The sequence below is a fragment of the Mirounga leonina genome, unplaced genomic scaffold, assembly GCF_011800145.1.
Source record: "Mirounga leonina isolate KUSES-001 unplaced genomic scaffold, KU_Mleo_1.0 Mir_173, whole genome shotgun sequence".
NCBI lineage: Eukaryota > Metazoa > Chordata > Mammalia > Carnivora > Phocidae > Mirounga > Mirounga leonina.
Genome location: NW_023270447.1, coordinates 70,626,436 through 70,638,241, shown reverse-complemented (window position 1 = coordinate 70,638,241; position 11,806 = coordinate 70,626,436). Strand labels below are relative to the sequence as shown.

Genomic DNA, 11,806 nt, shown 5'->3' with positions numbered 1-11,806 from the left:
TATCTATCTATCTATCATCTATCTATCTATCTATCTATCTATCTATCTATCTATCTATCTCTCTATCATCTATCACCACTCTGCCTCCCCCTACGTAAGAAACCGCGTGACCCAACCTTTTCGGAGCTTGGTTTCCTCAGTGCCCTTTGGGGCTTGAACCGCGGTGGGATAAGGTCTGAGGCTCAGGGAGGGCAGGCTTGGCAGAGCTTTGGAGACACGGATGGGCAGGTGGCGGGTGCTCCTGCTCGGGTGGGGAGGGGAGAGGAGGCAGGGAGTTGGGTACCGTCCTGCCCTTCCCAGGTGTCCTGCCTCTGCGGCTCTGCCCCCTGCATCCTGTGCGGCTGCTGCCCCTCCAGCCCCAACTCCACCGTCACCCGCCTCAGCTTCACGGCCTTCCTCTTCCTGGGGGTGTTGGTGTCCATCATCATGCTGAGCCCCAGCGTGGAGAGTCAGCTCCACAAGGTGAGGGGTCCCGGGGCAGGCGGGCGAGTGGGGCAGCCCGCGGGACAGTTGCTCCAGGCCGGGGTCCCCTCCGCCCCCCCACGGCGTGAGGTCCCAGCTAATCGAGAAGGCAGGGCAGGAGTGTCCTGGGACACCCACCATCCAGGGCTGGTGATGGGGGCCTTTCTTCACGTGGGGAGGCGAGTTTGAACCTCACAGGGGAATTCCTGTTTCTCATAAGCCGTGGGCCCCTTGGAGAATCTTACAGATCATCATTTCCACCCCTGGACACTGGCCCCCGGGGCATGCTTTTCCCTCCTTAGTGCTCGAGCACTAAGGTTTGGGGTCCTCACTCTTCCCTTCATCCCAGCATCTCAGAGCCTGGCCCAGACCCAGTGCCACATTTAGGCCAGTGGCTCTGACATTCGAGTGTGTGTGAAGGTATGAATGCCCTGGGGAGTGTGCTAGAAATGCAGATTCTCAGACCCCACCTCTGACTCTGGTTCTGTCTGAGAGGGGCCCTGGAATCTCACCTTCCCCCAGAGTCCCCGGGGGTTCTGGTGTAAGTTGTGGGTGGGGAGCACTCAGTCCTGCCTCCCTCAGTGCCATGCGGTCCTGAGGCTGCACGGGCTTCAGCAGGGAGACAAGCAGAGAGGAACGATCTGTCACTGGATCGTGTGTCCCCATCTGTCCTGGGGCCACTCACAGGACTTCAGCCCCAGGGCTGGGTTGGGGGTGCTGATGGGGGGGGAAGGAGGGAGCCTTGGCAGAGTCGGCCCAGGGTTCTGGGGGTGGAGGGGCCTTCATGCTGCTTTGCCTCCCCACAGCTGCCGTGGGTGTGTGAAGAGGGGGCCGGGACCCCCATCATCCTTCAGGGCCACATCGACTGTGGCTCCCTGCTCGGCCACCGTGCTGTCTACCGCATGTGCTTTGCGACGGCAGCCTTTTACTTCCTCTTCACCCTGTTCATGATCTGCGTGCGCAGCAGCCGGGACCCCAGGGCTGCTGTCCAGAACGGGTGAGGCCCCCCCCCACCACCCCTACAGCCGGGACGCGCACCGTGCTTTCTGCCCCCGGCCGGTCTCCAGCCATCTCCAGGCCCTGTCCCCAGACCGTGAACCCCCGAAGCACAGAGATCAGCTCATTTAGTTCTTCCCACTTCTCAGATGAAGAAATGAAAGTCAGAAAGGGTGAGAACATGCCTAAGGCCACACAGCACTTTAGTGACACAGTTGGGACAAGAAACTGGGTGACCACCATCACTCTGACTTAGTCCTTCCCTCTGTCCCTCAGGGATTTTTCTAGGGCCGGGACAGACTTTCTGTGCCCATCAGACCATCAGAAAGCCCCTCTTCACTTGCCCAGTACCCAGGACCTGCTCTTTGGGGGTAGGGGTTCTGGGGGCCGGGCCTGGTCCCCTCCCCCCACTCAGCTCGCTGCTCTGTTCTCCCCACTCCCAATAGATTTTGGTTCTTTAAGTTCCTGATCCTCGTGGGCATCACCGTGGGCGCATTCTATATCCCTGATGGCTCCTTCTCCAACGGTAGGTGGCCTTGGTGGGAAGGATGGGGGGCTACCAGGAGGGAGCTGAGGTCTCCAGAGGGAGGAGCACTGGTGGGGGTTGCTCTTTGCCTTGGCACACAGACCCCAGGCTGCTGGCTGGGTCCCCCCCGGGCCAGGAGACAGCACTCTGGTGCTTGGCCACATGGCCTTTGGGCAATATGGCGGTGGGGTGGGGGACAGGTGGGTGGAAGCTGCCTCACCCCTGCCCCATACCCTGCCACGCTGCCTCTCTGTACATGGCTAGGGGTTCCCTGAGGGCAGGGACTCTGCTTCTTCTCTGTGTCACCATTGCAGGGCACGGCACAAACGACTGTTTTGTTTGTTTGTTTGTTTTTTAAGGATTTTATTTATTTATTTGAGAGAGAGAATGAGATAGAGAGCATGAGAGGGGGGAGGGTCAGAGAGAGAGGCAGACTCCCTGCTGAGCAGGGAGCCCGACATGGGACTCGATCCCGGGACTCCAGGATCATGACCTGAGCTGAAGGCAGTCGCTTAACCAACTGAGCCACCCAGGCGCCCACAAACGACTGTTGAATGAGTAAATGTGCATGTGAGGGAGACCGCGGGAGGGTGCCTGCCGCATTAATCCCGGGGAGCCTGGCACTCAGGCTGCTCCCCCACCGCCTTGCCCCCTCCCCCCATCTTCCCTCTCCCCTCTCCCCACGCAGTCTGGTTCTACTTCGGTGTCGTGGGCTCCTTCCTCTTCATCCTCATCCAGCTGGTGCTGCTCATCGACTTCGCTCACTCCTGGAACCAGCGGTGGCTGGGCAAGGCTGAGGAGTGTGACTCCCGGGCCTGGTATGCAGGTGAGTGATGTTGCCAGAGGCCCCGTGCTTGCTCGCAACTGGGGCTTCCTGAGCATAGGGGGTCCCCGAAACTAGAGGAAAGCCTCAGGGCTTCTGGAGCTGCCCCCTGCCCTAGGGCAGCAATTGAACCCTCCTGGGCAGATGGAGGGAAGGGGGTGTGTGTGGGCAGGGGCGGCTGATTCTGGGGTGACTCCAGGGGAGGTCAGAGGGGAGCCGGAACGGAGAGACCTTGGTGGAGTCTAGTTCAGCGATTCCTGCAGGACGGGCCACGCACAGCCAGCCCAGACCAAACCAAATGACACTGGGTCCCTGAAGCCCCTGGGGCAGAGCAGGTTCTTGCTCAGCTCCCTTTCAGTTCTCCTGAGTTGACCGAGGAGAAAGGCTCACTTAGGTGCCCGTTTGGTTTTCACGCCCCTGAAAAGTGGCTGATCTCTCTGACGAGGGAGCAGGGCTTCAGCGGGTCCCTGTGCATCCAGTGGACTTTGTGAAAGACTCTTTTGTATTCACTGCCTTTCTTTCCATGGTTAACTTATTAATGGCAAGTGAGTCCTTTTAGGTCAGGATGGGGCAAAAGCTCTCACAGGAGTTGGCAAGTGACAGACATTCAGGAGACCCTGATGTCATTCCTCCGACAAGGAAGCTGAGGCCCACACAGGGGGCTGCCCGACAAGCCCCCCTCGAGGGGGGGTCCCTATGCCTCCTCACCCAGCCGCTTGCCACCTCTCCTTCACAGGCCTCTTCTTCTTCACCCTCCTCTTCTACACACTGTCCATTGCGGCCGTGACACTGCTGTTCATCTACTACACCCAGCCCGGCACCTGCTATGAAGGCAAGGTCTTCATCAGCCTCAACCTCACTCTCTGCTTCTGTGTCTCCATTGTCGCCGTCCTGCCCAAGGTCCAGGTGAGACTGCTTGTCCCTGCCCGTCCTGACGCCGGGCCCCTTGGTGTGGGGGGACTTCTGGTAGGAGCCTCAGGGTCCTGGGGCAGGGCCGCCAGTCCCAGAGGCTTGGGCTAAGAATGTGGGCTCCCGAGTCAGCCTCCCTGGGTTAGAGTCATAGCTTTCATGGCTACTTGCTGGGTGTCTTTGGGAAAGTGCCTCACCCTCCCTGTGCTTCTCTCTTCTCACATGTAGAAATGAGGGTAATACCTACCCTTTGGAGATATTTGCAGGATTGAGACAGAGTTTGTGAACACAGAGAACAGGGCCTGGCCTATAGATAACCGTCAGACATGAACTGTTGTTATCATCGTTGTCTTTATGGAAATTGGGAGACCATTAGGGAGGACCCCTGAGTGACGACTCCCAGACCCCTCAATAAGTGGTGTTGGGAGGTGCAGTTGCACAGTTTCCAGTCTCAGACCGTCTGGGGGTAACGGGTGGGGCTCCCCAGATCATCGTGTGATCTTCAGAGCCCTATGAGCCCAGCGGTGCCTCATGGTTGGGGATCTCAGCCCACCAGGGGTTTCACAGTTAGCTTGGGGAGCCTTAGAGGGTCTTTAGCAGAAAGGTGGGGAACCTCCCTTCTCGTCTGAGCTTCTATTTCCCAGTGAGAAAATTGAAGCCCAGAGAGGGTGATGCCTCTGTCCCAGCTCACACAGTAATCAGTATTCATTCAGCAAATACTTCCAGAGCGCCTACTGTATACCGGGCCTTCTTGGAGATGTTGGGGGTGCAGATGTGAGGAAGAGGGGAAGAGTAACAGCAGCTGCTAGTTGATGACAACTGTCCCGTCATGTAGTCCAGGCACCGCCATCGTCCCCACTTTCCAGACCAGTAAAGGGAGGCTTAGAGGAGGAGAGAGACCGGCCTGAGGTCACACAGCTTGGGGGGGGCGGGGCTGGGGGCGGGGCTCGGGGGCGCGCTGGGGGCGGAGTTGGCAGACTGGCCCCGGAGCCTGTGCCCCTAATCGGAGTTTGGATTCTTATTTCCAAGCCTGTGTGTGGTGAGGATGGGGAAGAACAGCTGGTAGGAGACGAGGCCAAGGAAGATAATTTGGGATCATACGTGCTACGTGGGAAATAAAAGAGAGGGGGCAAAAGGTGGGTGGGCCAGCAGGGAGGGGAGCGGGGGCTGCTGCGGGGGTCAGGGTGTTGGGGCCTCATTGAGAACTTTGAGCTGAGGCCTGAATGCTAACGAGAGGCTGGCTGTGTGGAGATGTTGGGGAGGACCGTGTCAGGGAGAGGGCACAGCGAGTGCAAAGGCCCTGAGGTGGGAGAGAGTTTGGTGGGTTCTGTGGACAGAGAGGAGGCCAGCTTAGCTGAGTGCAGTCGGAGGGGAGGAGCTTGCTGGGGGGGTGGGCGGTTGGAGACGAAGGCAGGGCCAAACCAGGGAGGGCTTTAATTCAGAATGTGAAGGGATCCCACCCTGGGTGCGTTCTCAGCAGGGGAGCAACTGGGATAGTTTGTTAAGAGAAAGAATGAGGACTCCACCTTTGGGAGAGGTGGGTGGTGGGTGGCGGGTGGCTCGGGTGCTGTGTTCTCCCAAAGGGTGTGGTGTGGGATGGCTCTAGGGTGGTGGGGGTTCCTGAGGCCCCCCCAGTGGGGTGTGAGTGGGCTAGGTGCGGGTGGGGTGCCCCCCAGGTCTGACGGGGGTCTTCCTGATGGACTGCTCTTCCAGGACGCCCAGCCCAACTCGGGTCTGCTGCAGGCCTCGGTCATCACGCTCTACACCATGTTTGTCACCTGGCTGGCCCTGTCCAGTGTCCCTGGTGAGTACAGGCCCGGGTTTGGGGAAGCCTGGGCTCATTCCTGTGTCAGCACGGCCTTCTGGCAGGCTGGGGACCCTCACAGGTGACAGGGACATTTCAGCTCAGCTTGTACCCCCTCTTAGTCCTTCAGGGAGCTGGGAGGGCCCTATCTGTTCCTGGAGCTCTTTCTCTGTCATTTGTCTGCTAAGTTCTGTCTGTTGCTGGGATTTGGAGGCTCAGTTGTATGTCTGTCTGTCCATTTGGGTTGGCTCTCTGCCCTTCCTCAGGCCTGGCCTGCAAGGGCTGAGGGTGACTGCTCCCATGTCTAGACCAGAAATGCAACCCCCACCTGCTGACCCGCTTCAGCAATGAGACGATCCTGGCAGGCCCTGATGGCTACGAGACCCACTGGTGGGATGCACCGAGCATCGTGGGACTCATCATCTTTATACTGTGCACCGTCTTCATCGGGTATGGGGGGGGCATCTGGCTTCTGGGGAGGCATCATGACTGGGGGCCTGAAGGTGCGAGTGAGGGGAGGATGTGGGAGCCCAGACACCAAGCGGGAAGGCGCCCTTAGCAAGCGCAGGTCCAGCCCTGTGCTGGTGCAAAACGGAGTCCCTCTGAGGGCACAGCGTGACTGGGCAGCAGGGGCATGGTTGGACGCTGCCTCCTGGCCCGGGGCCCCTTCTTGCACATCGGGCTGGCGCGTGCCCAGCTCAGTAGGGTGCAGGCATCTGTGGGGGCAGGGAAGAAGCCTGGACTGGGGCGGGCAGGCGTGGGCTCTGTCGCTCACCTGCTGTGTGGTCTCGGGGTAAGTGGCTTCACCTTTCTGAGCTTTCGTGATGGTGGAGGATGGTAGCCTCCAATGCCTGGGGTGGTGGGGACCCCACACTGTCACCTGGGAGAGGGCAGCTCAGACTGAAGATCACGTAACAGTTTTTTTTTAAAGGGGCCTCTTGGCAAGTGCTTCTCGGTGTGGACTCTGGAGCCGAACCGCCTGTGTTTGAACATTGCAGCGCCCCTTAGCGGCAGTGCGATCTGGGGTGGTCGCTACACCTTTCTGTGCCTTGGTTTGCTTAGCTGTCAAACAAGGATGAAAATAGTAGCTACTTCACAGGATCGTGGAGGGGTGTTGGAGGAGTTAGTATGAATAAGCCTCTTAGAAAGGAACTTGGCGAGTAGGCAGCGCCAGACAAGTGTTTGCTTTAATTGCAAGTAACTGCGAACGTTTGCACAGCTGGGTGGCAGGGACTGGCTGTTGTGTAAAGTCACCAGATGGTGATGCTGAGGGTGACCGCCGTGTCCAGCAAGTCTGGCGGACTCATGACTGACTCCGCAGGGCCCAGCATCGCTCCCAGTGCCGCTCCCCTTGGCTCCGCAGGGCGGCCCGGAGGAGGCTCTGCCAGGCTCCTCTGCCCTCCCCGACTCGTCCATCCCGGGCAGGGCCTGGTTTCTTCAGAGCCGCACAGCTGTCTCTGAACATTTGGAGGCTGTTTCACATTTTGTTTTGACCTTTTTCAAAGCCTGGGCAGGTCACTCTTTGTTGCCTCACTTGATCCCTTTTTCAACCTGGAAAGGCCCAGATCACCTCCATGGTGCAGATAAGGAGACGGGAGGTTTGGGAGGGGTAGCCACCTGTCTGAGGCCACGCACACAGCACCCAGGCTCAGAGCGGCACCTCGTCCTGCTCCCCAGACGCTCGCCCCCCCGGCCTGTGGTCACGGGGCAGAGCCTCTGAGAGCCCGGGGCCTGTCTGTTCTTAGTCCAGTGCTTTTCTTTCTTTCTTTTTTTTTTTTAAGTTTTACTTATTTGAGAGAGAGAGAGAGAGAGCGGAGGAGGGGCAGAGGGAGAGGGAGAGAGAGAATCTCAGGCGGGCACCCTGTTGAGCACAGAGCCAGACACAGGGCTCGATCCTACGACCCTGAGATCACGACCCGAGTCGAAACCAAGAGTCGGACACCTGACCGACTGAGCCAGCCAGGCGCCCTCTTAGCACAGTTCTTAAAACCCAGGAAGCAAAGAAGCACAAGCAGCCACAAGGGCAGGGACCCCTGAGGATGGGCGTCGTGCCTAGCTGTGGGTCACCAGGACCCGGGATCCCAAACATTAGATATCAGCATGATGTTTGATGATGATTGGGGTCAGCAGAAGCTCAGCGGGTGACTTCTCAGCTTGATGGGGTGGGGCTGGGGTCCAGATCTCCTTCTGTGTCACTTTTTTCCCAAATGCGACTTGGATTTTCAAAATTGCCTATGTGTCTCACACTATTAAATACTGTTAAAAACATCAAGACCTCATTACAGAAATGACCAAAAAATCATTGCTGTTAGTATTTTTTTTATAATAAACATGAAGAAAGGGGACGTCATTGGTAAAACTACTCACCTAACAGAAGGAAAACAAACTTAATGGCAAATGAGTATTCTTAATTATTAATATTATCAATGAATGCCATCCCTGGTATGGTCCTTTGAAGTACTAGGTACGCAGTCCATATTTACGGGATTGGCAGATGGACAACCTGAATAACAGCGCCTGTTTCTCTAGTTTATACTCTGTGCCAGGCACAGTGCTGGGGGCTTCACAGTATTAGTCCTCCTGGCAACTCCGCAAGGGAGGTACTATAACCCCCAATTTTACAGAGGCTCAGAGAGGTTCAGTGTCTTGCCTAAGGCCACATAGGAGGTGGGGGTGGAGTTCGGAGTCAAAGCGGTAAGTGGGTGGGCCCAGAGCCTAACCACCAGGTCACCAGGCCCCGAGGTTCTGGAACCATGGTGCCCATCGTTATGACCAAAGCCGTGGCTCGTGAGGCCCCCTGGAGCTTCCTGCCCGCCTCCCCCTCCCTCCCCTGCAGTCTGCGCTCCTCGGACCACCGGCAGGTGAACAGCCTGATGCAGACGGAGGAGTGTCCGTCCACACTGGAAGTCACGCAGCAGCGGCAGGTGGTGGAATGCCAGGGCCGGGCCTTTGACAACGAGCAGGACGCTGTCACCTACAGCTACTCTTTCTTCCACTTCTGCCTGGTGCTTGCGTCCCTGCACATAATGATGACGCTTACCAGCTGGTACAGGTGCGTGCAGCCTGGCCGGGCATGGACCGGATCCGCTGTGCTGGGGTGTGGAGGCCGCCCATCTCCTCGCCCCTCCACCCCGGGTTTCTCCTGATGCCTGTTTCAGGCTTGGCCGTAGAGGAGTCTGTCCAGGACCCCCCGCAGAGCCTGCGCAGCCATGCGCCAGCTTCCGGGCCAGTGCCTTAGTCTGCCCAGTAGCCTGAGAAGTGGGGGTCACAGGAGGTGACGCTGGGCCTGTGCAGGGCAGATGCACCTTACAGATCAGGAGTGGTGATTTGGGTTACAAGGTCAGAGTTGGGAATTCATGGCTGGAGGGTTAGGATTTAGGGTATGGGGTTAGAATCAGTCACAGGGTCAAGAATAGGAGTCATGAGGTCAACGGGACTGGGGCCATATAAAGTCACAGATTTGGTTCTTTTGGTTAAAATTGGGGTTAGCAGGCCATAAAGCCAGGATTGAAGTTGCCAGGTCAAGGAACTAAGAACAGAGTAACAAGGTCAGGTGTCAGGACTGGTGTTAGAGGGTCAAGGGTCAGAATTAAGGTCAAAGATATCAGCTCAGTCCTAAGGTCAGGGGTCAGGGGTCAGGGATGGAGTTACAAGACTGAGGGTCAGAGTCAAGGTTGGAGGTCAAGACTAAGGTCGGGAGCTCCAGGGTCCCAAAGGCAGGGACCAGGAGTCAGGTTATAATATTAGTCTAGGACTGGGGTCAGTGTTGAAATTGAGGTCAGGGTCAGATCTGTGGTATTAGTCAAAAGCTACATCTAGGGTCAAAGACAGAGCCAAGGCCAAGTGTCAAAAATATCAGAGATGGGCGGCTAGAGTTACAGAGTGAGAGCCAGAGTCGAAGTCAGGGGTCACAACTGGGTGGTAAGGGCAGGACCAGAACTGAGGTCACTGGGATGACGTTGTGTTCCAGACCCGGCGAGACCCGGAAGATGATCAGCACTTGGACCGCCGTGTGGGTGAAGATCTGCGCCAGCTGGGCGGGGCTGCTCCTTTACCTGTGGACCCTGGTGGCCCCACTCCTCCTGCCAAACCGCGACTTCAGCTGAGGCAGCCCCCTGCAGCCTGCCCACCTGGTGCCTCGGGGCTCAGTGAGTCAGCCCACTGAGCCCCTACCCCTACCCACCTCCAGGACTTGCCCCTGAGCTGGGCCCCCTGTTCTTAGTGCCTTCAGGGAGGGGGAGCCTCAGGCCCAAGCCTGAGCCCTACCTTCCCGCTCCCTCCAGACCACAGAGCTGCCTCTTCCTTACCCTTGGTCCCCATCCCCTGCACTCACCCTCTTGGGAAAGAAGGGCCCCTTATTCTTAGGCTCCCTGGGAGAGGGACCTGAAAGAGAGAAGCACTCAGAGCCACTCAAGAGAGTGGGAGCACTCCCCAGGATGGGGTGCCCAGCACTGAGGCCTGGGTCGTGCCGACCACGTCCCCCAGGGCATGCCACCTCCTTTCTGGACTCTGTGCCTTACTGAGTCTCCGTGACTTTGCGCAATAAAGCGGCCAGTGTATGTACCTGCCCATGTTCTGTGCCCCCCACCCTGGGTGCGGCCCCCATGCTGTCTGGGGCCAGTGTGGGGGCGGAAACAAGGTCAGGGCGGAGGAGGCCAGATGAGGGACCTGGGCTCTGTTCTGTAGGGCATGGAGAGCCTTGGAGCAGAGGCAGGGGAGGCTCTAGGGGAAGGAGGGGCTTTGGATAAAGGCAGTCTGGGGGCCAGGAAGGGCACTGAAGCAGTGTCCACACAAGGGACGGTGAGGCCAGAGTCAGGGTGGAGAGGAGAGTTTGTGCGGGATGGCTGAGGGGGCCATCTCCTCCTTCCCACCGTAGCCATAGTCCTTGTCACATGCAGAGAAGAATCTGACCCATCCCCAGACTCAGGGCATGGTGGGGAAGAGCACGCGCTTGAGTCAGCCGAGCGGGCCTGGATCTGGTGAATCTTGGAAGCCGTGGGGTTTGTGTGGGGCTCCAGGCAAGTCCTTCCCCTCTGGCCCTGGCTGCTCATCCATCAGCCGGGGGACGCCCCCCCCCCCCCACTCCCAAGCTGTTGTGAGGCATGGATGAAGCAGCTGATGTGAAGTGCGCGGCAGGTGCTCGATACACACCATCGGTTCCCATCTCCGAAGGTGCACGCTGATGCGGCGGCGACAATGGGCTCTTGGCTGTGGTCCTGACAGGATGGCTGCCCACAGGCCATGTACCATCTCCATCGTGGGTGTGACAATAGATAGGACGTGACTGGGTTTGCTGGGTGCTGGGGCTGCAGTGGCCAGGGATATGGGCTGCTTCCAGGGCGCTCGTGGGTCACGAGGGTTGTGGGGGTGCCCAGGCTGCACTGAGGGGTTGCCTGCCACGGGACGGGCATCAGGACGGACATCCTGCAGGATGAGTGGGAGCCATCCAGCTCCAGAGGAATGAAAATGCTCAAGGCAGAGGGGACAGCATGCAAACAAGAGAGAGAGTGGGGCGTTCCCGGACAGCGAGGAGTGCGGGGTGGCTGGGGTGCAGGGCGTGCGGGTCAGGAGTTGCTGCGATCTGGGAGAGCTGGGCTGGACCCAAATCACACAGGTCCTTGACGGCCATTGCGAAGAGACCAGATGTTATCCTCAGTGTAGAGGGGAGCCATGGAGGGTTTTGGAGCCAGGTGGAAGCAGTGAAGGTGTGAGATAATCATGGGGAACTTCTGGAAGGCTTCAAGCAGAACAGTGACAGGGTCAGGGTGTTCTTTTACAAGTGTTTCCCTGGACGAAATGGAGGGTTGGTAGCTGGGACAGGTGCCGGGCCTGGGAATGAAGGGAGGGGGCGGGGTGTGGACCGGGGCAGGGGCAGAAGACAGCGTCTCTCAAACCTGGGACAGATCCTGGGGAAGCTCTTGGCCCTCGGTGCCTTTCAGCCCAAGAAAACCCCCTTCATGGAGCAGCCCGAACTCCCCCAGCCACCGCCCCCCAAGATTTCATTTCTTTCCTCCTTTCACCTTTGGGAGAAAAAGCCCACTCCATGCTCCTGATAACCTTTTTTTTTAATGAATTGGTAGAAGTGGACCATTTTGTCCTGCTTTTGTATCACCTTGTTCTACAGTTTTCAGATTATTCATTCAACAAACACGCACTGAGCATGAGTTCTGGGCCAGGGTCTGGGTAGAGGAGGCAGAGGCCAGGCCGAAGAGTCTGAATGCCTGGTGAAGGAGTTTCAGGTCCCAACTTGGAGGTCACCACCTCTGAGAAGCCACCAGGGTTTCTC

At 58.1% G+C, this 11,806-nt stretch overlaps 1 protein-coding gene across 4 annotated transcripts in view; it reads left to right on the top strand.

Moving 5' to 3' along the window:
* SERINC2 (serine incorporator 2) overlaps nt 1-10,083 on the top strand; it is a 19,318-nt gene extending 9,235 nt beyond the window's left edge. For 3 of the 4 annotated variants that reach the window (XM_035019247.1, XM_035019249.1, XM_035019251.1), the window contains 9 exons: nt 301-462; nt 1,269-1,459; nt 1,905-1,984; nt 2,673-2,810; nt 3,544-3,713; nt 5,430-5,520; nt 5,829-5,970; nt 8,357-8,572; nt 9,491-10,083. In XM_035019247.1, coding sequence (XP_034875138.1) covers nt 301-462; nt 1,269-1,459; nt 1,905-1,984; nt 2,673-2,810; nt 3,544-3,713; nt 5,430-5,520; nt 5,829-5,970; nt 8,357-8,572; nt 9,491-9,626 — 1,326 coding nt within the window. In that variant the 3' untranslated portion in view covers nt 9,627-10,083. The remainder of the gene's footprint in view (nt 1-300; nt 463-1,268; nt 1,460-1,904; nt 1,985-2,672; nt 2,811-3,543; nt 3,714-5,429; nt 5,521-5,828; nt 5,971-8,356; nt 8,573-9,490) is intronic. The other variant, XM_035019248.1, reaches the window with a different exon arrangement.
* The last annotated feature ends 1,723 nt before the right edge of the window (nt 10,084-11,806 follow it).